We start from the raw sequence: 24370 nt of genomic DNA on the forward strand, positions 1-24370 counted from the left end.
TGAGTTTAAATTGAGATATACCCCCTTAGCAATGTGTCTCTATTTTAGAGACTTCAAAAATGAGTCAAATTAACGGTCAACTGGCATCTGTGAAAAGCAAAATTCAAGGGGGAGGTTAAATCTTCTTGCTCAACCAAAACTGACATTTTGAGGGAAGGACCTTGATAGATCCATAGAATTTTCTGGGGGCAGAGGAAGAGTCACTTACAATTTTTTATTATTATTATTATTTGATATGATTATACTAGCAGAATTTCAATTTAGAGAAATCTTACGCATGGTGGTTCACCACAAGGTGGTGTCTTTCAACCAGGTTTAGTGACACTGAGCAATGTCAGTTCAGAAAAATGTCAGGCTTTTTTTAAAGCATGAGAATGCTTCGGTTAACATTTCTGTAATCTATTTCAAACAAACAAAATGTTAATTATAGGTATAGCATTTCTCAATTTGGCTGAGAGGACAAATGACAACACCATGAAGGGACCAGAAAGTGTGCCTCACATTGTCTTCTTTGCAAGGGCTTTGATTACTTAGGGCACTGATGAGGCAACTGTCCAGCTTCTGTGGTTAAAAAGAAGTACATTTCTTTCAGGCAGAACAGGAATTCTTTTCCAGCTGTTCTTGCAGTAGAAAAGACCACTGCCAAGGACGCACCAGGAATTTTGAAATTGTGCATCCTCATGGCTCTGTAGCTGCTTTTCTTTTCACTTCAGGATCTCACGCTGATACAACATGGTTCGATTTTCCTGTAACCAAGATGCTGTGGGGCCCTCAGGAACAAAGTAGATGAGGTTCAAAATGGAGAATGAAAAATGTGGCTTGAGTCTAAAGTGCTTTTGCTGGGTTCCAAGTTTACAGGGTAGCTTGTTTTATCAGTCCCCCCACATCCCAAACCATTCCAGGCAGTTCTCAGACCCTAAGAAACAGCTTTTAAAACATGGCCAACCCCGGACATTTTGCAGCCTGAATTGAAGGACTACAGTGTCTCCTCACTGTAGAAACCAACCAGACTGGAAGTTTAATCTTTCTTCAATGTTGGTGACAGTTGAAGGCAACAGCATTACTTAGGGGAGTGCAGAGTATTCTGCCCAATGGTAGGGCTGGCCCTGTGGTAAGGTGTGCATGGGGCTTCATGGAGAAGAGGGAGCTGAGTGAGCTCCATTCTATGAGTGGAACTCTGCTCGCAGAATTTAGGATAATTGGTTAAAAGAAAAATTAATCCAAAAAGATATATGGAAGATAGTTTCTGCAACTCTCCTTGCTCCCACACTATGGGCTGAGGATATTCCTCAGTCTTCAGTGTTGCTAAGAAAAAGCCATTTAACTGTCAACCCAACTTGTAAATCCCATTTTCTTGCCCTTCACTTGGGATCTTACACAAAATTTTCACCAATGGCTGCTTATAGTGCCTTATCCTCTATTCCACATGAGTGTATCACAAAGCCATTTAACTGTGAACCCAACTTGTAAATCCCATTTTCTTGCCCTTCACTTGGGATCTTACACAAAATTTTCACCAATGGCTGCTTATAGTGTCTTATCCTCTATTCCACATGAGTGTATCACTTCAGATTTCACAAGTAGGTGTGTGTGTGAGAGAAACAAAGAGAGGGATACTACTTCTTGCCCACTTATTAAATCCACACCACATGTGAGAAGTTTAAACATTGTAGAGAACACCAGATTCTATTGTCTTTTCTTTCTTTTTAAAGTAAAAAATGTTTTTAAAGTAAAGCACCATTTTGATGGGAATGCCCCCTTTTAGTGATATCTGAGGTAATAGAGTTGCAGCAAAGACCTGCAAAAACACTTCAATAAATGTCCTCAGCCAAAGAAGCAATGATTTGAGGAGCCTCTGGTGTACGTAGCACTAGCATACAGGAATACATCTCACGCACACACTCCATGGTAGCTGGAAGCTCTTTGTGCCTTCACACTGCACACCCAGGTTTTTTTTCCTGTGTGGCCTGTTTCCCTTCTCCATGCTCTTGTGCCTTTTCCTTAGTCACAGGGTGGGTGAATCTAGAAGTGACAGCCCGTGAAAGAGAAAGTTCTAGAAAGTGCCTGCTGTCCTTCATTCCTCTATGGCAGTAGATCCAATAATTGCTGCTGTGCTGGTATCAGAGAGTACAACATATCATTAGTTATGTTTATGTCCCACCTTTTCCTCCAAAGAACCCAAGACCATATACATCCTCCTCTCCATTTTATCCTCAACAATATCCTATTGGTAATTCCCACCCGCAGTCCACAGTATTTATTTATTACATTTATATCCTGCTTGTTTTCCTCCAAGGAACCCAAGGCGGTGTACATAATCCTCTCTGTTTTAACCTCACAACAACAACCCTGTGAGGTGGGTTGGGCTGAGAGTCTGTGACTGGCCCAAAGTCACCCAGTGGGCTTCCATGGCTGAGTGGGGACTAGAACCCGGATCTCCCGACTCCCAGTCCAACACTTTAGCCACTACACCACACTGGCTCTGTACCTGGCCATTGCAACATCCACTTCACCCACTGTTTAAAAGAAATCTTTAAAATAATTATAAGGAGACATTATACTGAAGCAGGGAAAATGTGTTGTAAATGTTAACCTAAAGAAATATTATCTTTAGCTTGATCCCAGACATAAAAGCATCCCACAGCTCTGGGCCATGTGAAGTGGTTTATGTTGTAATAAAACCCGCATGTCTTTAGTGATGACTTCAGTGGAGAAAAGTCCAGGAGGGATCATTTCAAATCTTCAAAACAAGGGTAGTTTCTGCTGTTTTTCTTGGGCTTGCCCACTAGCTCTGTCCAGTAATGATCTCACCATCATAGCCAAAGGGAACTATACCCACTTGTGGCTGTAGGCAACTTGAGTAGGCCACTGGTAAGTACAGGATGTCATTTGAGACTGGAAAAGCGGGGGGGGGGATCAAAGCTTAAAGGGCAATGCGGGGCTTTATAACTATATGCGGTGGGGTCAGGGCTTGGCTTGGCTTCCACAGCAGGGGCAGGGGGTGACAAAAGTATCAGATCTTATACACGGCCATCTTGGTGGTTACGACCTGCTTGTAAATAGCTACTCAACTGGTCACTTTTGGTGAGAATGAAGTACCTCGAAGTGGTCTGATGGGAAACCTTTACATCCCCCCATCACAATTATAGGTGTGTATGGATCATATATATATATATATATATATATATATATATATATATATATATATATTAGGAGCTTTTGTGGGTAAATTTTGAGAGGTTGTTCTTAAGACCAGTCCTTAAAGCATCTATCTTCCCGGTGCAATGGTTAGAATAAGCTTGGTAAGGGAGATGCTAGCTTCTCTCTGGCTCTCCCCGTGTGCATCTTTGTTGGACCAGTAAGATGAGCACCATCCTTGGCCAGGCAGTGACAATTCTGCTCGCCCGTGGTGAGTGCCCCTTTTCACAGTGCTCCAGCAGCAGACTCAAAGAAGCTATAATTTGCACAGTAGGTTGGATCAGGAAAGCAACAGCAGGCATTTCTCTTGCTGTTTCTGGTCTTATCGAAACCTCCACGCAAATGAGACGAGACCCTGCCAATCTCCCAAGCCCTCTGGGCTTGACAGCTACTGATGCCGCAAAGAAATCTGTTCTTTGTAGGAGTCTGGAGGCCCAACGTGATAGGTGAGGCTTCAAGTAACCGGTGCTCTCAGGACCACTGGCAGCTTCCTGACTGTCTGCTACGGGGGCCACTTTTTGTTCCCTTGGCTTGCTAGCAGAAGCCCTGCTGCCCCTCTGACTTGGAAGAGGAAGGAAAGAAGTGCCCCTCTCCAACTGATGGAGCTATCAGGAAAAAAAAGTTGGTGTGCATCTTTTGGCAATCCTGTTTTGACTTCTCTCTCTCTCCCCCCACCCCCCAAAGCCTTTCTAAATATGTCAGGTGGTTCACGCTTTCCTAACCATTCAATTTCATATACACAATAGCAGTCAGCTGCACATTTGGCAATTTGAGAAACTATGTCCTGGGCACCACCACCAAATGGGTGCATTGCAGATGGAAGCACCAGTCTGTAGCCACCTGCCAACTTCATTGGCTAAGACTGTCTCTGAGCCCAATGTGTGGCCCAGAGGCATTCATGGGAAAAGAGGATGGGGGCAGCTAGAGGCCCTTGGTTCACTTGGAAGTGAGCTCAGTTGCCAGTAAGAAATGTGGTTATTTAAAAACATGAAAAATAAAAAAGTTGGAAGGGGTGGGCACCTCAGTGGGTGCCACGAAAAGTGTCCAAGGGTGCAGTAATGGCCCTGGGTGCCACGTTGCCCACCCTGCCCATATATATTGCCAATTTTAAAAGAAACTGCACTGGCATGTAGCTAGATCACTGTAATTCATCTAGATTTAATAGGAGAAGAACATCCAGTTCTAGCCCTGTGCACTGTTTTGAAAGTGTGACTGGCTGGCTTGTGTATCTAGTGTCCCTTATCACAGCAAAATCAAAAACGAAACCACTGCAGCACGGAACTATTATTGCCCTAGCAGAACCTGCTGCTTGCTGATACCCTGAACTGATCAGTCTCCACCATTAGCACTACACTGAACCCAAGGGCTTGCAAGCCATCAGTCAATTGCTGGCAGCTGCAAAGTATAAGCAAATTCTAGTGTTGCCATCTTCCGTCTGGGACAGGCCTTTTATGTTCCTTTAAGCGCCTGGAAGCAGAGGAAGCATTCTGCATGATCACTCCCCCTTCCCCTCAACACACACACATCAGTGCAAGGCTGGGCTGGGAGAAGCTGTGCCTATTTCTGAGATCTTAAAGGCACAGATGTCCTTTGCCCACCTGTTGTTGTTCAATGGTCTGCTTCCCAGCAAATCCTGAAATAGCTTGTGTGTCTGTCATATTTAGGCATTTGCAGCACAAAGTAGGTAAGCAGGCTTGCCACGTTGGGCAGTGCTCTTGAGCAGGGGTGGGTACAAGGCACAAGCTCCAGATGTATGGGCCATCAACTCCCAGAAGCCTCTTTTTGCATGGCCAATGGTCAGGAATGCTGGGAGTTGAAGTCCAAAACACACAGAGATCAACTTTTTGCCTGCCCCTGCTCTTCTCAAAATCCACTACTGAATCAGGTGATGAGCTAACTGCAGCATTTTTTGCCCATCTCCCCAAGGTCTGTTTGGGCCTGTTCAGATAACATGCTAAGCCATGGTTAGGCTACTAGCCGTTTTGCAGCAAATGGTTAGTGAATGTATTTAAACCGTGGTTATGTAGCCGTCATGGTTAGGAATGGTTCACACAACATGCTGAGCCATAATGTTTAGCTCAAAATGCTTAACCACCATGGTTTAACGTGTCATCTGAACAGGGTCTTTGCTTCTCTTCCCCTCACCAGGCTGCAGCTGGCTCTCTAGGTGTGCTTCACAGCAGGCAGAGGAGTAGATTAGTGACGGATGAAGGAAATGGGCAAATGTCCCATTTCAGCAGGTGTAGGGAGAATCAAGGCCAGCCCTACCATTAGGCAGAGTGAGGCAATTGCCTCAGGTGGCAGATGCGGGGAGGTAACAGATGCTGTCCCAGTGTTGACGAGAGATTAAATTGCCGGTCCAGTTAAACTGTGAACATGGAATGGGAGGGGCGCTTCAGGCAGCAAAATGTCTTGAGCTGGTCCTGGGGACAATCAACAGGTACAGTTTTCTTCAGGGGTGGCCATGCTAGAGGCCAGGATGTTCTTCTGGAAACAAGGCGATCTCCCCACAGTCCCATGAATATATATAAGCAGTACCACTGCAGTGAAGTACAGCAAGATCCCTCATCCATATGCAGAGCAGGCAGCCTCTTTTTGTATGCCTCTAAGTTGTCCTGTTCCCTTTAAAAGCCAGCACAAAACAAACCACACCGGTTATTTTTAATTCCCATTTGAAGGCCCATTAATTACACAGCTATTGATGGCCAGCTCAAATCTGCCTAAAAGATAAAAGCCTGCGTGTAGACCGCGCTTAGGAATTTTATCGTCTTTCAAAAAGAAACAAAGTCTCGCAGGATGAAAAGGCAGTGAAAATCCATCTCTCCCTTTCATGTCCCTATCCACTCATCCTCCTGGGTTTTTCCATTTCCACATAGCTGGAGGCAGAGATTTCAGCTTTGACTCGGAAAAGAGCCCAGAATAGATTATCCAGAACCCACAAGCTGCAACAACATCATTCCTGACCCGTCTTTACAGAGTAGAGAATGTAAGTTTTTCTTTTCTTATTGGGCTGTCAAAAGACTTGCTCTGTCAATGTTTTTTGTTTGTTTTTAAATGCTCTGCTTTTAAAAGGTTAAACAGAAAAGGGTGATCTGAGTATTCTGATAACAACGTTCCTTTACTAAAACAGTCCAAAATGAATCGATTCCACTTAATACAATAATGCAGGGGTTCAGAACCCCAGACACAGGGGCCAAATCCGGCCCTCCTGAGGTTCCCAGGCTGCCACCCTCTTCTTCCCCTAGCCCAGTGGTTCTCAACCTTCCTAATGCCGCGACCCTTTAATACAGTTCCTCATGTTGTGGTGACCCCCAACCATAAAATTATTTTCGTTCCTCTCTACACGATCCATTGTCATGGGATGGTTTGCTAATGAAAATAATACATAACAATAGCTTTAATAATACAAAAGATGATACATGACATAGTTCAGTCAATACAGTTTCCTAAGACCATCGGAAATATGTGTTTTCCGATGGTCTTAGGCGACCCCTGTGAAAGGGTCATTCGACCCCCAAAGGGGTCCCGACCCACAGGTTGAGAACCGCTGCCCTAGCCCCTCCCCCTTTCCCCCAACCATGGATTGTTGGGTGGTTTCCTGGCCTTTGTCCCATTTCCCCCCATTCTAAAAGGTTTGAATGCCTCTCCTAAGGCTTAGAGCTCCATCACACTAGAGATTTATCGCACACTCACCATTCCTGGTATGTGGATTTGCAGCGCAGTACTCACATGACATCATCCCTGTCCTGCACTCATCTCGCCCCTTCCCTCCCCATTTTGTGTTTTATTTTGATGTGGGGAAAGTCCAGATTATTTTCCCCTCTCGTCTTTTCTTTTGTTGGGGGTGTAGACTAATGGAGTCTTGATTACAAAAGGGGAGGGTGGGGTGGCTCTCCTCCTCCAGCACAGTCATCGTAGGGACTTGTTAGTCTGTCGAATGGACGTTTTAGTGCTCCAACTGCGCCCCCTCATTGCCCGCAGAAATGGAGCCCAAACCTTTAATTGCTAGATAACATAACAAAGCCAGAGCGAGGGGGGAAGAGCCCACACCCATCAGAGTACCCCAACCAATGAACTGGAGGAGGAAGGAGAAGGGGTGGGGTGGAATGGAAGAGCAAACAAGCAAAAACCCACCTGAAAGGGACCATGTGAGGGAGCCCTTGCAGCGCTTACGAAACAGAGGTAAAAAACTCGGAGACAAACCAGAGGAAAAAAAATAGGTATGATGGAGCTCTTAGTCTGTCTTCCCTTTGATGCTTCCCACATTATGGAAATTTTGATTGTTGCCCTGACCTAGCATGATAGGTTCAGTGTGGAAGCAAAATTCCACATGGAGCATCTGAATGTGCATGGACATTCATATTGGGATGGTGTTCATCTGGATCCATTGAACTGCACCTTTCAATACAGATGGATGCTAATCTCTTCTCTGGAACTAATAGTTGTACTAATGGACTAGGTCTGCCTAACTAGAGTTTGAACGTAGTTTGTATACTCCTTGGGGCAGGGATTTTCCCCTCTTTCTTTTCTTTTTTCTTTATTCTGTAAAATATTATATGCATTGACTATGGCAATAATTTAGCCTCTTTAGCAAAGGAAGACAAAACACTGTGCAGCTATTTGGATAACTGATTTCCATTTAGAGAAACATTTTCTTTTATGCTGTACAAAAATGCAAGAAGAAAATAAAATATGTCAACGCAAAGAGTTTTAGTTTAAAGCATTCTTTGTGTATATCTTGGTTTTTTGGAACATTACGATTTTTGGAAAAAGGATTTTACATGATGACAAATTGCCAAATGCAAGTTATTTCCCATATATAGGCATCCTTCTGAGAAACTCAGTAGTTAACAATACTGGTCCGTGAAGGAGGCTTCATCACTGCAAGCTATGGAAGGCAAAATAGCTGCTGCTCTTTTGTGCAACTCAATCTGCCAGTGGGAGTAGGCTACAGTTCCAGAGCTCCACGTGAACAGAGGTTTCTCATTCAGTTGTATGAACATGGGAAATATGTCATGTGCAGTGAGAGAGATCCCTGTACATGGAAAGCATTACAGAGAAGACCATAGAAAGCCATGTATTCACATGTATTTCAATTGTGGCCGTAGAGTGCTACCAGGTCCCTTGACATTGAAACTAAGAAGCAGTTGAATATTTAGGGCTGCATCCAATATTAGTCCTACTTAGAGTAGACCCATTGAAATTAAAAGCATAAGAAGAGCCATGCTGGATCAGACCAAGGGTCCATCTAGTCCAGCACTTTGTTCATACAGTGGCCAACCAGCTGTTGACCAGGAACCCACAAAGCAGGACATGGTGCAACAGCACCCTACCACCCATATTCCCCAGCAACTGGTGTATACAGGCTTACTGCCTCTGATACAGCCTCTGTTGAATGCAACAAGTTAGATTTATATTGGATACAACTCTTTAAATCCTGGATTTCCACAGGATTCACTTTAAACTGATCCCCTTGATTTCTATAGGATTCATTTTATAATTGGTGTTTGCTGGATTCGGTTCCTTACTTACATTTTATAGTTCTGTCACTCAAGATCAGTCTTCCTCAATCTGTTGCCTGGTTTAATTACACCTCCCATCATTCTCAACCAGCATGGTCAATGTGCATAATGGCTAAGAGCGATGGGAGTTATAGTCCAAAAGATCTGGAAGGTGCCAGCTGAAGAAGGCTGCTCAAAACATATACTATGAATGAAGTTATAATTTTTTAAAAAAAATATCCACACAGCAAGATTTCCGTGTGTAGCATAGAAGTACCACAAACATACTTTTTGTTGGTATTTTTCCAAAATGCTCTTACTGGTAACAGGAGAGGAGCCCCTCTCCTTTTTGCTGAGCTGTTCTAAATACTTATGCCAGATGCAACTTTAGGCTTGGAGCTATTCCCGCCCGGGGAACTCAAACTCCCTCAGCAAGAATGTGAGATCCTGGTCGTGTGGAACCCACATCTGTGACATCTCAACATAGATCATGTTATTCCATGTCCAGTCCAATCCCCCCCCCCCCCCCATGCAATATGTTTCAAAAAGGTGCATACTATTTTATTAATGTCTTTAGTTGTTGAAGTCTGTATCTCATGTCTTGGGAGTCTTTTTCTTTTTTAAGTGCAGCTAAAAAGTATGAGACACAAAATGAAAATTTAAAAATATATCATGGGGTTATGGGAACAACAACATCAAGGCCTGTTTATTGTGTCCTCCTAAAATCAGTCCAAATAGGCTGAGCTGGGACTTCTGTAATTCATGCAATATATTTGCTTATTTTGCAATGTTTATTGTGCTTCTCCTACTCATTGGGGATGGACAAGCCCTGCCACCTGAGCGCTAGAAAACTAAAGGACTTTGTTATGGCTTCGGTGTTTTCATCAGCTATTGTGTACACACACTTTCAAGCCCATCTTCACTATCATAAGGACTAGGAACCTGGTTTTCCTTAAACAAAAAGAGGAAGCTTTTTTTTTTTGCCAGCAGAGGTGATCTACTGGCAAAGGAAAAGCAACATATTTGTAGAGCAGCAATGAAAAGCACCTCTCGTTATGCCCTGTCATTTTTCGCTCAAGGATAGCAGTCAAACAAATGTGCTCTGCTGATCTTAAAGCTCATAACATCATTCAAAAGAGCAGTCGTCTCTTAGGTACATAAGGCTGCAATCCTATACACATGTATATGGCAGCAATTCTCATTGAACTCGGTGGGACTTATTTCTGAGTAAACATGCATAGTATTGCAATGCAAGGCTCAAGTCACTTAGCACCAGTGAACATGTAAAGGCAGAGACCACAACAAACAAACTACCAAGCATGCAGTAGTTTGCAGAAAAGACCTTATTTAAGTTGACTGGATATATCACAGGGCTATAGGTAACATTTAGCTAGCAGCACCCTGCTGCCGAAGCAGACAATGCCAGAGCATTGCAGACACAATACTCTTAGCCCAAATGATCACAGAGCAGCAGAGACAGGAAAGCCATTCAACTCTCAATCATGATAGAGCATTGCCGGCACACCTGTCCTTTAATCCTCACTACAATAGACTCTACAGCTATTGCAGCCGTATTATATGGCAACTCTTATTGCAGGAGAAAAACTCCATTTGAAACAAGAGGGTTGTGTGTGATAGCCCCACCTTTCTCTTTTCACAGAACCATGATGGCGGGTGGGTACAGGCTGACAGTTTATGCATGATGTAGTATTCTTTTCAGCAATTATTACATGGCTCCTGTCTCCTGACAAAGAGTATCTGTACATTAAGGAACAACCGCCACCCTTACCATTTTTTCTCCTTCTAGGGTCTTTCTGTGTTGACTACAACTACTTTAGATGGAGACCAACAGTGACCACATAATTTGTAACTGAAAACTTCCCCTTTTCACAATGCTCAATAAAGTTAAATGAAACATCGCCATCTAGTGGCTCGCAATATCCTCTGACAATTTTAAATCGTGCATTATCTCTGATCTTTTTTAAAAGCAAGATTACCGAGGGAAGGCACAGGAGACATCTTGGGGATTGACAGCATAATGGAAAGGATCCGCAAACTTCTGTGAGTGGCTAATCATGATCTTGTAATAAATTGGTCATATAAAGTAGCTCTATGTCTTTGGTCGTTGCAGGAAGCATAGCCACTAAATGCATGATCTGTACATGCGACTGACTGCACTTCTTTGCACTCCAAAGGGAAAATTAGTGCTATGGTTGTACTGAAGGTAATTCTCCATCCTGCTGGTGGCGCTCCTGTTAATATCCAATGCAGCTGTCACTTGATCAAATGCCTGGTTATAGCGATACACACGTTTCAACGTTAGAGCTGTCCCAAGGGAACACACATTTTCAGAGGCTTTTCATCTGAACTACAATCCATGATGATTACAATCCAAATGAAGTGTTGCATGTGAGGAAAGAGATTTGCAAGGGCAAACATTGGCATGCACAAAATTATGTTTTAGCCATGGGCTGGAAAATTCTACAATGTAGGCCTTGATGACGTGAGGGGTGGGAGCTGCGTCACTGAACACCTTTGAACTTCTCTGCAGTTTAGCACAAGGCTATATGGCAGAAATACCTCTCTCAGTGCATTGCAGCCACACAGCAAGTGCCCCAAGGCCACCTACAAATCTTTGCAATTTAGCAACTATGTATTTTTGCAAATGCAAGTAAATGAGATCATCACATAGGATATTCTTGGGAATTTCTCCAGTTTGGAGGAACTAACAAATGACTCTCAGAGTTAGGACATGAGACAATCCTATTTCACAGGTCACTTGGTATTTTCACCACCACCATCCCATGGTGTTCCTAACTGGTTGTTTCTTGTGAGGGAAAGAAATGCTACTATTCAAAATGGAAACAATAAAGAGTCTGTGGCACATTAAAGACTAACAGTATTTTATTATTAAACACTGTTAGTCTTTAAGGTGCCACAGACTCTTTATTGTTTTCATACCAGAGATTAACATGGCTGCCCCGTTTGAATCAAAATGGCAGGCCCAGAATATAAAGGAAAGGTCAGGGTGCAATCCTACAGCTAGTTCCTGGTACCTAACACCTGATGGGCTTGTGCTGGCAGGACGGTGACAGAACGAATGAAGGAGTGGTATTTGTTGCTCTTCCTCCCGGGTTGTTGTTGTTTCCAAAGCAATTCCCACTCATTGCGAGCAGTGGGAGGGAATGAACTGTACTGGTCTAAATTTTAGACCTGATCGGGACACACAGAAAGGCTGGGAGGGTTTTGAGTTCTATGGATCCAGAGCCTCCCCTGTTCTGCCCACATCATGTTCACTGTCATCCCCTTTTTCCTCCTTCTCTGACATCAGAGCTCTGAGACTGTAGGAGTGAAGAGTACGGATTTTTCTGTGGGGGCAGAGAGGGGGGAATCCAAAATCAGGGCTCCATCTCGGATGGGGAGATCCAATGTTTCCTGTGCTCCCTGGGATGCCATCACAAAGGCCCATAGGATTGCAGCCCAAGGCTGTGGTTCTCCCTCTCTCATAATACCCATGAACCTCATTGGTGGGAGATACAGGACAGATAAAAGGAAGAACTTCTTAATCCAGTGCATAGTTATAAATTATGGAATTCTCTACCACAATACATAGTGATGGCCAACAATCGGGATGGCATTAAAAGGGGGTTATACAAATTCCTGGAGAAGGCTATCAATGGCTACTAGTCCTGATGGCTATATGCTACCTCCAGAATCACTTGCTGGGGAACGTGAGAAGGCAATGCTGTTGCACTCATGGCCTGATTGTGGGCCGGGCCGGGCAAAGCTGGTAATAGGCCCAGGCCAGATGGGAAATGTAGGCCCCATTTATAACTGCTCATTAAGTATTTTTTAAATCAGTTATAAATACATATGAACTAGAACGATTTATAAAAATCGATTGATGGAGCCTTTTGTGATTGCTCTCAGCCCCATTCATGTGTGTTTGTCTCATCTCTGCTGGAGATGGGGGGTGAAGACACCTTGGCTTTTTGGCTGTCTCAAAATGGAGTCACTACTGCTCAATCACAGGAGAGCTACTTCATAAGAAATCTTTACCAAATCTAGACCCTTTGCCTCTAACCGGGGGGACTTGGAGTTGGCCTCCTCAAAATCGTAGGCCCATGCCAACTGGCCCCACTGGGCCCTCCTCTGCCCAGCCCTGATTGTGGGTTTCCAGTCAACATCTGTTAGCCACAGTTTGAACAGAATGTTGGACTGGGTGGAACCTTGGTCTGATTCAACATGGCTCTTCTTATGTTCTGTGCATGCTCATTTTGAAGCGAAGTCTGTGGAGATAAACTAGTTTTGCTTCCAAATAAATGTGCAGGACTTCAATGTAAGAGGGTACAGTTTATTTAGTAGCAACATGTGCCAAGTAAGGTTTGTTTGGGGAAGGAAATTAGGACTAAACAAATATTTTTTTCTTTAGGAATTGCCACAGCCTTTACAACAATGCCTGTATTAACATAATTAAGCTAAAATAAAATATAATATATATTATAGCCCCCCAAAGGCAAAAGTAGTATCCGGTTAATGGATATCCTGAAAAATCCAGAACATATCTACACCACGAAAATGATCGATGCTTTTGTTAAGGTGCTAATTACTTAACGGACTCACGGAATGTTGCAATATATACATATATGCAGAGTATCATTTCATATTTATATATGTATATTTAAACTGATAAAGAAACAGGTTGAGATTGCTGAAGCCCTTTATAATTTCTAATCCATAAAATGAATTTAAAATATATAATATAAAACATCTAGGAGGAAAAAAATAAATGATCAAGTTTATGGTGTGTGTGTGTTTACGTAATATAGAAAACATTTCCAGTTCTTTCCTTAAGAATGAAGCATTCTTCATTGGTTGGAGTCTAGTTTCTGCACCTCAGTAAGATGCCATGTGTACCAGAGAGCGTTTAAACAACTGCGCATAGTGAGAAAGTTCCGTCACTCGGTCCACCATGTCTTGTAAAGATGCTGTGCTGGGATAATTCAAGGCAGCCATCTTGGTTGACATGACAATGCTTTTAAGCAATTCGCAAAGCTGGTTGCTGGAGTTCATGATGCTGTTGCGTATTTCCTGAGTCGTCAGCTGCCTCGTCAGTGTATCTCCAATGAACACCAGTTTGTGAGCGCTTAAGATGACGAACTTGCTATGAGCAACGAAGATCCTCGGTGGCTGCGCGGCACTGATGCAGCTAAAGAAGGCATCGATGGCATTTAAGAGAGAAATGAAATGAGTCTCGCACTGGTCTGAGTAAAACAAAAGGAGCTGCCTTTCTTGAGAGGCCACCAGGCTGTTCACAGGGGAAGGGCCCTGAGGCGGCTTCCATTTTGAGATGTCGTTTTCCACGGGCTTTGTGATTTCCTGCTCCAGCCACTGGAACTGATTCAGCTGAAAGGCAAGCAGAAGAGTCAATGCCACATGTACTACTCTCAGTGCAGGATGCAGCACCATTCCCTTTAATAGTGAAATCAGGGGGTTGAGTGCTGGGACGACTTGGGGCCAAAATGTCACCATGGAGAGACAAGGCAGGGATGGGCATGATCGGGGGAAGCCCGAGGAATACAGAAGTACACAATATTTTTTAAAAAAAATGCTTTTATGCCATCTCTTTTGGATTGTAAGTCTGCAGGCAGGGACCGTCATGTGCCTAGTCCGTGCCTAGTACATTTTAGGCAATCTATTTATTTATTTATTTATTTATTACTCTAACCCAGTGGTCCCCAATTAGCTAAGTACTGTGGAACCCTTGTTTTTCAAATGCCAAGCCATGGACCCCCTCCTTTTGAAAAATTTGTTATCTCTATGGTAGTTACCTGTGCGAAGCAATTTTCTGGAGAAAATAAGGGGCAGCCCCTAATAAGCAAAGGATTTTAGGTATACTAAAAAAACAGACCATAAAATTTGTAATATTTGTGATATTACCACGCAAAAATGACAATGATTTATTTAGGAATATAAAGACGAATTTAATTTTACTAACATCTAGTTTACAATTGAACAAATTTTGACATGTCTAGCAGCTACTAAACCTAAATGTGATGGGAGAAATCATGCCTCTTTTTGTCCCGAACAATCCCTTCCACATCCGGTTCAATATTTCCTAATTTTAATCTCAAATCTGGATCAACATTGAGCTGATTTCTATGCTTGTTCTTCATATAACAAAATGTCGAAAATGTTTGTTCACAAAGATATGTGGAACAAAAGGGAACTAGATGTTTCAAAGCTTTTTCACCTAACTTCTTATAATGAGGAAAAACCTTCACCCAGAATTGGTCCAGTCTATATTCTTTGAAAAATGATCTCAATGAACCATCACATGTCACGTCAACAAGTGCATCTTGCTCTTCCTCAGGTAGAGTTGTTAGTTGTACATCACCACATTCAAAAGGATTCCTTCTCCATGAGTTTTCAGGATTAGGTGCAGGGAAGTAATCTCTGAAGCTAGTCGCTAAATCATGGAGGTGCTCAGTGGTGTTATATTTTACTTCTGGTAGGAATTCGTCATCAGTGGACTCCAGAAATGAATGGTGAATATGTGAATGGTGCCATGGACCCCCTGGGTGGGTTATGCAGACCCCCTGGGGTCCACGCACCACCAATTGGGAACCACTGCCCTAACCCATAGCTGAAGCTCTCTGGGCGGTTTACAAAAGTTAAAAACAGTGAACATTAAAAAGTACAGAAAAAGTTAAACCATCAAAAGCATAAAAACAACAATATCCATTTAAAAAACAACAGTTCCGGGGTCTGTTAAAAACAAACAAGCTCAGCCTATGTTGTTAAATGCTGTTAAATGCCTGGGAGAAGAGAAAAGTCTTGACCTGGCGCTGAAAAGATAACAATGTTGGCGCCAGGCGAGCCTCATCGGGGAGATCATTCCAAAATTGGGGGGCCACCAATGAAAAGGCCCTCTCCCTTGTTGCCATCCTCCGAGCTTCCCTCGGAGTAGGCACTCAGAGGAGGAACTTAGATGTTGAGTGCAGTATATGGGTAGGTTCATGTCGGAAGAGGCGTTCCATCAGGTATTGTGGCCCCAAGCCTTGTAAGGCTTTATAAGTCAAAACCAGCACCTTGAATTGGGCTTGGAAACGTACAGGCAGCAAATGCAAGAGGGCCAGAATTGGTCTTATATGATCGAACCTTCTGGTTCCAGTCATCAGTCTGGATGCTGCATTTTGCACAAGCTGCAGCTTCCGAGCCGTCTTCAAAGGCAGCCCCACATAGAGGACATTGCAGTAATATGGGATGATGATGATGATGATGATGATGATGATGATGATGATGATGATGAGACTGAGCATGATTGGTAGCTACCAACAGATGTGGAATGTGGAATGTTCTTTGGAAAAGAAAAAACAGAAAACCGCAAGGGGAGAGGGAAGAGTGAAATAGCTTGCTTGGACCCCTTACAGCTCACAGTATTCTGGAGGAGGCCATTACTGGTTGATGGGAACCCTGAAGAATGGAAGCACTCCTGCCGGCGGTGAGGTCGCACTGCAACATGTTGTTGCAGCTCCCCCTTGCTCTAACAGTAATTTAAAGCCCTGCTTTGCTTTTGATAATAAGGCAACCTTTTGGTATTCCAGCCCTTAAATTACCTTGGCAGTCATTGATATAAATAAACATAATAACTATATTTTTGGGAAGCCAAAAAAAAAAGTGCATGTCAGTTTAGTGCTGACTGGAAGACTTAGTGCAGGAATGGAGAACTGTGACACAGGCCTAATCAGTGGAGGTTCCCTCTCTGGGCTGTTGAGGCTTGGGCTCCCTCCGTGGGCCCCTCCCAAACCCAATGCTGAGGAATGTAAAGGAGAATCCCCTTGTTATCTCCAATGACAGATCAGAGATAACAAGGGGATTGTGGCCGAGTGCGCTCTGTTTGTCCTTTGCCTGTCCCACAGGGGGAGGGGAGGCACAAACAAAGATGGCAGCACACCTGGATTGTCCTTCCCGGCCCTATCCCCTAACATCATCTGCCCCATTAGGGGGAACCCAGCCCACAGAACCAGTATGGTCTCTCACTCTTGACTTATCAACTAAAAATTACCAGCATATTTTGACAACCTGCTTCCTTTTAGCCCAACATTTCTGTGCCCCACCCTCCATTTTAACAGCATTTGTTCAGGGCTCCAGTTCTCCAGAAAGACAGCCCCACACATTCTCCATTCAGCACCAGCTTCCCCTTTTGCTCTCCTGCCATTTTGGATGCTGCCCCTGTGGGCCTTTACCTGATGGTGCTCCAGCTGCATCTTGTTCTGCTTGATGATATTTTCTTTTTCTAGCAGCTCCTTCTGCTGTCTTTCAAACTCTTCTTTGCCCTGAACGTTGAAGAAACGAAAAGCCTGACATTACAACCAGTGAACTTAGCTATTTATTACAGAGCCGGTATTTCATTACGTTCTCACTGTAGTTTCTGTTTCCATTGAAGAGAAAGTATGTGAGAACAGTAAGGACTCACAGTTAGAAATGATCTGAATAAAAGGAGCTGCACAGGGTAAGGATTTCAGGTGACCGACGAAAATGGGTTGGAGGGGAAAGGAGAGAATTTGGACTCTGCTGCCATTTGCCTGAGGGCTTCCTTTTTTATTCCCATTGAGCAGTTTAGCAAGAGAAAGAAAACAGCCTGTTACTACTAGGCAATACCCCAGCCTTCCTCAACCTGGTGTCCTTCAGGATTACAATTACCGTTATTTTCAGCCAGCGTAGCCAAGGGGATGGTGGGAGTTGTAGTCTAAAACATCTGTAGGATACTATGTTTGGGAAGGATATCATACCCCCAAGAGCTGCAATCCAGAAGATGGGCGTTAGCGTGGGATTTCGGCCTCCCTGTGGAGCTAGAATTGGAGGTGAGGAAGAGCCAGGAAGTGGTGGTGACCATCAGCTAGGAAGTGAGAGAACAGAACAGGGCAGGGCCAGTCCAGCCCAAGACATTTTGCTGCCTGAGACAAAGGGCCAAAATGGCACTCCCTCTCCAGGCAATGCTGACTAGACCAGCAGTTGAATCTTATTTCAGAACTGGTGAATGGATAACATTATCCACTGAATTGATTTAGGGGTTCCAGGCTGGCTTAAGGGTTCCAGGCTGGTTTAGGAGCTACATCCATCTGTCTTCCAACAGAGGGGAACAGCTGATGAGCTCATGAGGACGGCCGGGAGACTGTTCCTGAGCATGGTCACCTCACTCTGCCTAATGGTAGGGCTGGCTCTGGAACAGGGCCCGTAATTACGCATATAACCGGAGCTGAAAATATCTCTGAAAGGTCCTTTCAATAACATGGGGTATGTTATTGGCACCAAAACAAGTACAATGTGGAAGCCAGGTGTATGTTTAATGGGCCGGCATTCCAGGGCTGGGGCATCACCACAGAGCAGGCCCTCTCTTTTGTAAATGTTAAATGTACTTCTCTTATGGAAGGAGTACAGAGAAGGGTATCAGGGCCACCCAAAGAAATGATTTGGCGGTGGGCTCAGGACTGGCAAAAAGAAGCAATTAACTACCAGTAGTAGAAATGCGGAAGACCATTGTTATTTCGGGAGTTAGTTGGGAACAAATAGCTCCTTCGCATGTCTAGACTTCTGGTTGTTGCTTTTAGTGGTTAGCTCAGCTTCCCTTCCCATTAGTTCCCAGAGCTAATAGTATAGTAGTATATGTGTCTCTGGGATCCTCCCAATTCAGAACCTCAACACAGGCTGATTCAGAAAGAGGGCTGCGTAAGCCAAGCCGTTGGAGCACGTTCATTACTGATTAAGGGGGCTCCCAGTGACTGAAAGGACATATGCGTATGTTCTTGTTTTGAAGTAGATTGCAGCAAGTATGGCGTTCTGATGTCTTCTGCTTTAATTGGGCTATTCATTTGCTTGTGTTTAATAAAACCTTTAGCCTTTGCCCATGAGCGTGTTCGTTGTAACCTGAAATCTAAAAAGAACGGTTGGCTCTTGGGAACACGTTGGTGCAATCCATCCCAAGTTGTGGAGACAGCCACTAGTTAAGGGGCAATTAGAGAGAAAATGGCTCCATCAATGATGATTCTCCACTGCAGCGAAAAGGAGCTTCCATGCCTTGAAATACCAGTTGCTGGAGACAAGGAGCAGGTGAGGGCTGGTGCCTTCATGCTCTGCTTGTAAGCATCCCAGAGGCATCGGAATATTCTCCCATGTGATGTTTGAGAGGAGCTATAGCTCAGTGTAAAAAAGCACATGCGTTGCATGCAGAAGGTCCCAGGTTCGATCACTAGCTTCTCCAGGTAGGAGGAGGAATAGAATCCACCTGAAAACCTGGTGAGCTGCTACCAGTCAGTGTCGGTGATACTGGGCTAGATGGACCAATGGTCTTGACTCAGTATAAAGCAGCTTCTTATGTTCCTATGTAGTTTTAAAGGAAAGGAAAGGAACCTCTTGTGCAAGCACTGAGTCATTACTGACTCTTGGAGGGACGCCAGCTTTCGCTGACATTTTCTTGGCAGGCCTTATAGCGGGGTGGTTTGCCGTTGCCTTCCCCGGCCGTGATTACCTTTCCCCCAGCTAACTGGGTACTCATTTTACCGACCTCTGGAGGATGGAAGGCTGAGTCGACCCAAGCCGGCTGCCTGAAACCAGCTTCTGCTGGGATCAAACTCAGGCCGTGGGGAGAGTTTTGGCTGCAGAAACTGCTGCTTTACCACTCTGCGCCACACGAGGCCTCCTAAAAACACACAGGCTTCCCTGGCCTGTGAGGGACTCTGCTACTGCTCTAGTTAATTGTTTATGGTGCTGTAATGTTTTTTTAAAATTGTGTATGATGTTTATATTGCCATACTGTACTTTATTCTGAACCACTTAGGGATTTCAATCAATGAAGTAGTTTAAAAAATGAATAAATAAAATAATGAATGAATGAATGAATAAATAACATTGGGCTGGCTGGGAGAGGAACGATGGACGTGGCCTGATCCAGGAAGGCAGGTCTCCTGCACAACTCACCTGCAAGTGGACATAATCGTAATCATCCATCCAGCTCTTTTCTGAGCCATCGCTGCCATTGCACTGGTAATACTGGTCTTTAGACAGAAGCGGTGGCAGGGAAGTGCAGGGATCTTGGCTTTTATCTCCAGGATGCAAGGTCAGGGCCTGAGGGCAGTCGTACACGTAATCTGTAGCTGGCATAATCCTCTCTGACATGTTTTTCGTGTCGGAGTTGCAAGGCCCTTGCTTGAAGAGCGCCTCAGCGTTGACACTGATGCTGGTGGTCAGCTGCTTAGCATCATCCGGGATCGTCCTGGCCACCATAACAAACCGATCCAGGTCATCGCATTTGTTCTGGGGTTTGTTGAGCGCCAGGACGTTCAAGGACCAGCTGCAGTTACTCAGGTCGCGGCTCGTCTGGGTCAAAATCTGGTGGGAATCGTCCAACCTCTGCAGCTCCCTCCTCATTTTATTGTAGAGACTGAGTTCGGAGAGGAAGGAAGCGTTGGCTGTCGCCCCTTTGGCAAAGTGAAGGTAGTCGACCAGAGACTGCTCCACCTTGTCGACAGCAGTGTGGACCTTGTTCATGTGTTTCTCCATGTGCTCGTAAGACCGCCAGTCAGGGCCGACGAAGGCCATTAAAGCGGAGACAGCGGCCTCCATGGTGTTCTGATGCCAGTAAAGCCTCTCTATGGCCGTGTCGGGATCCAAAGTGAGTTTTTTGTCCTGGGATGGAGTGCTGGAAAAAGAAGATTCCTTGGACGTTGTGGAAGAGGTGGACATATTGCTTCGGGTGCTCCCTGTGCTGGAAAAAGACAACCTGTTCATCCCGTCGGTCACATCCTGCAGTCTTTTAGTGTCCTGCGTGACCTGGGGAGGCACATCATACACACCCTCTTTTCCTTCGGGGTTTAGACTCTCTCCAAATCCCAAGTGCTGCCCAGGGAATGGGACTCCTCGTGGGGTATCATAGACATCCGTCTGGGGAGGTATCTGCTGCCCAACAAACTGGGCTTGGTGGCTCACTGGGACATCATACAGGCCTTTTGGGTGTGGTGTGAGGTCCGAAGAGGCAGCTGGGTTGTAATGGCATTTCTGTCCGGGTTCTTTTGCAGCTGTTTTGGCCATGGGAGGAGGGACGTCATACACGCCTTCTGGTCTTGTCTCAAGCTTTAGGCATGTGGCTGAATCAGGCGAGCATCCTCGGGGATCTGTGTCATCTCTGCATGCAGAAGGGGGAACAGCATAGACCTGGAACATAAATTGCAAAGCAGTGAGCCTTAGAAAGGCATTGTTCCTATAAAGTGGGGTTTAGAGCCCCCAGTAATTTCTTACAGCAGTATCTTATGCTGCCCACTGGCGCAAAGGAGAGCTAGCGGTTTTAAAAGCAACCCCAAACAAGTGGAAAGTCTACTTTCTGGAACGGGGCAGGTCAGAGAGCTCGCAGAAAGAAGTTTGGCTGACCTGTCCCAATCTCGAAACAAGCTTTTCCCTTTGTTTCTGGAGTTGCTTTTAGAACTTCTAGCACTAGGTCCCACTAACGCAATGGAATGAGCAGGAGCACAGCAGCCCCACTGGATACTGCCCTGAGAGAAGACACCGTGAACATGGGAACATCTCCATAAATGGTTATACTATTCTCAAAGGAGGTCAATGCACACTTTGCTATTGCGGAGTGATCTCTGGCTGACAATGGCCATGCCCTGTGCCTCCCCAGCAAAACCCACGTGGGCTGGATGTATGTATGTTGTGTCTGTTTCTCAGTGTCTCGGGAGGGTTGGTGCCAGTGTGGGAAGATGTGATGGTTCCTCTTCAGCACTGTTGGCCAGTACATCATATATCCTGGCCACATGGAAGCAAAGATTGGTGGGGCGCAGTGTATGGAGGAGCACAACTTGCCTGGCAGACACCTCGCACAAAACGACAGCAGAGGGACATCATCTGATATTATGCAAGGGTGGGTGTCTGCCATGTATGGTGGCCCATATTCTGCCAGGGGCGCATCCTAGCTGGGTGGGGGCAGTAAATGGGTTGGCCAGAGAATACTGAGGGCTCCCTTGCTGAAGAAGATGCCCATCAACGGTTTAGGAGAGTTTACTGGCACTAATATGGGCCTATAATTGAAATGACAGAAGTGAGTCAGGAAGTATCTTTTGCTGAGTTTGGGCCTCGACGGCAGCAAAAATCAAAGTCTAAAGTTCTCAGGGTGTTGTTTGCACCCACCAAAGCCAGGAAGGGAGATCAGGGAAGGCCTGGGGACCCAGGATGTCTCCCAAATCAGGAAGAGTGTAGCAAAGGGATAACTCGACGTCAATCCCCCATTATTCAAACCATACAGATATTGACACGGTCATCGTAATGCTTTGTGGCAATGACTGTTATGCACCACCTCACAGCAGTGCTGATCACACAAGCGGGCTGCATGTGAGTTGCACGTCCTGATGTCAAACTTACACCCCGGTTTGCATCCATGCAGTGTAAGCAACCACAGCTTGCGCAGGGCCAATGAAGGAACCTGGGTGAACCCCTCTTAGGCCAGGGATGGGCAACGAGTGGCCCTCCAGATATTGTTGGACTGCAATTCCCATCAGCCCTAGCCAGCATGGCCAAACTTGAGGGGTAATGGAAATTGCAGTCCAACATTATCCAGAGGGCTATGCAGTCCCCATCCCAGTCTTAGGTGAAACAGACAGGCACAATCAGCCCATTGCATGTGTGCAGCTTTTAACTCTAATTACAAGAATATCTTACACAAGGCTAGTAATTATACTCCGACGTTTATCTTTATAGCAGTTTTTTAATAAATAAATAAAAATAAATGAGCTACAAGCTTGAGGGGAATGTTTCAAGGGCTAGAGTTCAAAGCCCTCCCTGCTCTTCCCCCACCTCCTTTTCAATCCCAAATGTGCTTTTTGTTTAAACATGCCTCCAACCCAGCATGAAATTACATGTTTGCTTTAAACAGAGCAGCAATACACTCACCCCTTTTGCAGGAGGAACGTCGTAGACCCCTTGAGACTTCAGATCACCCATCTGAGAAGCTTGCGCAGCACCTTTAAATGACGCAGGAGGGACATCGTAGATCTAAATACGCAAAAAGGAAGCATCGTGATGAACGGCCATTTCAAATATAGTCAACCCCAATCCTGTCCGCCGTTTGCTTGGCAATGGTCATGTATTCACCCTGTAATTCCTGTTACAAACAGGATGAGGTTTGGGGTTTTACTCTCTGTTGCATAGCTTTCTAAACACAAACACATACATATCAAGCCATTTCCAGACCAGAAATGGCTTGATAGAGAGCCATGAGTTGGGCAACTAGTGGCTCTCTGGGTGTTTTGATCCACTGCTCTCTTACCCCTCACCATTGAATGTGCTGGTTAGGGCTTCCCAGTTCTCCAGTAAGGCGCCTGGGTGGCTGTCTATATGTGTTCAAAGCCCCGCGGTGGCTGTGAATCGGTGCTGCGTCCGTTATACGATGCAACCGCAGATTCACAGCCATCGCGGGGCTTTTTCCACAAAGCTGCGTGGTTAAAAAGTCGGGGACTTATCCTGACTTTTTTGTTGGGATTGAGGTCACCTCGGCTCTTCTGCCATCTGACCTTGCTCCATGGCCAACCCAGGGGGCATTCCGGGAGGATGGTGACCAGCAATTGGTTTCCAAAAGCCAGGAAGAGGGCGGGGAGTTGCGGGTTTGTGTGGCTCCAGTACCCGGATGACCACCAGAAACACTGCGCTCCGACCAGGCATGGGGATTACCCGATGTCACCCCGCAGGAGCGAAACTGTGGGGTTTAGGAGGAGCGCAGCACCAAAGTGGTGATGTGAAGGCAGGGCCCAGCTGTAATGACAAGCGGAATATTTTTAAGTTCAACCATCTGAGCTGACTTGTTTAACATCTGAGTGACTTGACACATTTCAATTTGTAAATTAGCACTTGAATTTCCTCTCCTTTCACCTTAGGGCAAAACTATACATTACACTATTCTCACTTTAAAAAACCACAATAATGTGTTTGAACCGATCATATTTATTCATGAAGAAAAAGCAGCTGTGAGGACCTGACACAGAACATCCTCCAATCTGAACTAGGATCACCCTGTACCAGTTTCCTGTTGAAAATTCCCTCCTCACCCCATTATTATTCCCCCATTCCCATGGCAAGGCATGATTTACTGCAAAACAGCAGCTATTTTCAGCAAGACTCTGGTGCAGGCAGGGCCTGTTCAAGCAAGCTTTTTTATTATTATTTTAAAGCCTGAATAATTTTTCAATGTAGTTTGGCTCTTGGTTCTTCAGACACCGACGCTGGAAAAAATGGTTCAGGTGTATCTGTCCAAGGTCTTCATGCAGCGATTTTCTGGCTGATTTTCTGCTTCCGATGTATTTAAAGAACACAACAGAAGCAAATAAGTAAAAGTCCCTTTTGCTTACCTGTGGATTAAGCGCCCAGCACCTAACTGGCCTATGAACTTTAAGCAGAAAGTTCCCTAAACTGTACTGCTGCCCTCAGAGCTTTTTCCATGGGAAGCGGAGCAGAGCTCCAGAGGTTGGAAGAAATCCAAGGTAGACTTCTCTAAGCTGGCCTGCTCTAGAGGTGTTGGACTACAAATCACACCATTCCCAGCCAGCAGTAGTCCAACACATATGGAGGGAGCCCAGTTGGGGAAGGCTGATCTAAGGGGCGATTTCCCCAAGCTCTTAGCAGGG

At 45.0% G+C, this 24370-nt stretch overlaps 2 protein-coding genes across 3 annotated transcripts in view; one reads left to right on the plus strand and one right to left on the minus strand.

The window, feature by feature from the left end:
• SMIM13 (small integral membrane protein 13) overlaps positions 1-24370 on the plus strand; it is a 312816-nt gene that overhangs the window by 20275 nt on the left and 268171 nt on the right. The window lies entirely within an intron of this gene.
• Positions 13055-24370, minus strand: part of NEDD9 (neural precursor cell expressed, developmentally down-regulated 9) — a 70278-nt gene continuing 58962 nt past the window's right edge. For both annotated transcript variants that reach the window (XM_063130387.1, XM_063130386.1), the window contains exons 4-7: positions 22644-22745; positions 19680-20912; positions 16949-17038; positions 13055-14105 (exon numbers count right to left, since the gene is read on the minus strand). In XM_063130387.1, the coding sequence (XP_062986457.1) occupies positions 13596-14105; positions 16949-17038; positions 19680-20912; positions 22644-22745 (1935 nt within the window). In that variant the 3' untranslated portion in view covers positions 13055-13595. The remainder of the gene's footprint in view (positions 14106-16948; positions 17039-19679; positions 20913-22643; positions 22746-24370) is intronic.

This window comes from Elgaria multicarinata, chromosome 7, assembly GCF_023053635.1.
Source record: "Elgaria multicarinata webbii isolate HBS135686 ecotype San Diego chromosome 7, rElgMul1.1.pri, whole genome shotgun sequence".
Lineage (NCBI taxonomy): Eukaryota > Metazoa > Chordata > Lepidosauria > Squamata > Anguidae > Elgaria > Elgaria multicarinata.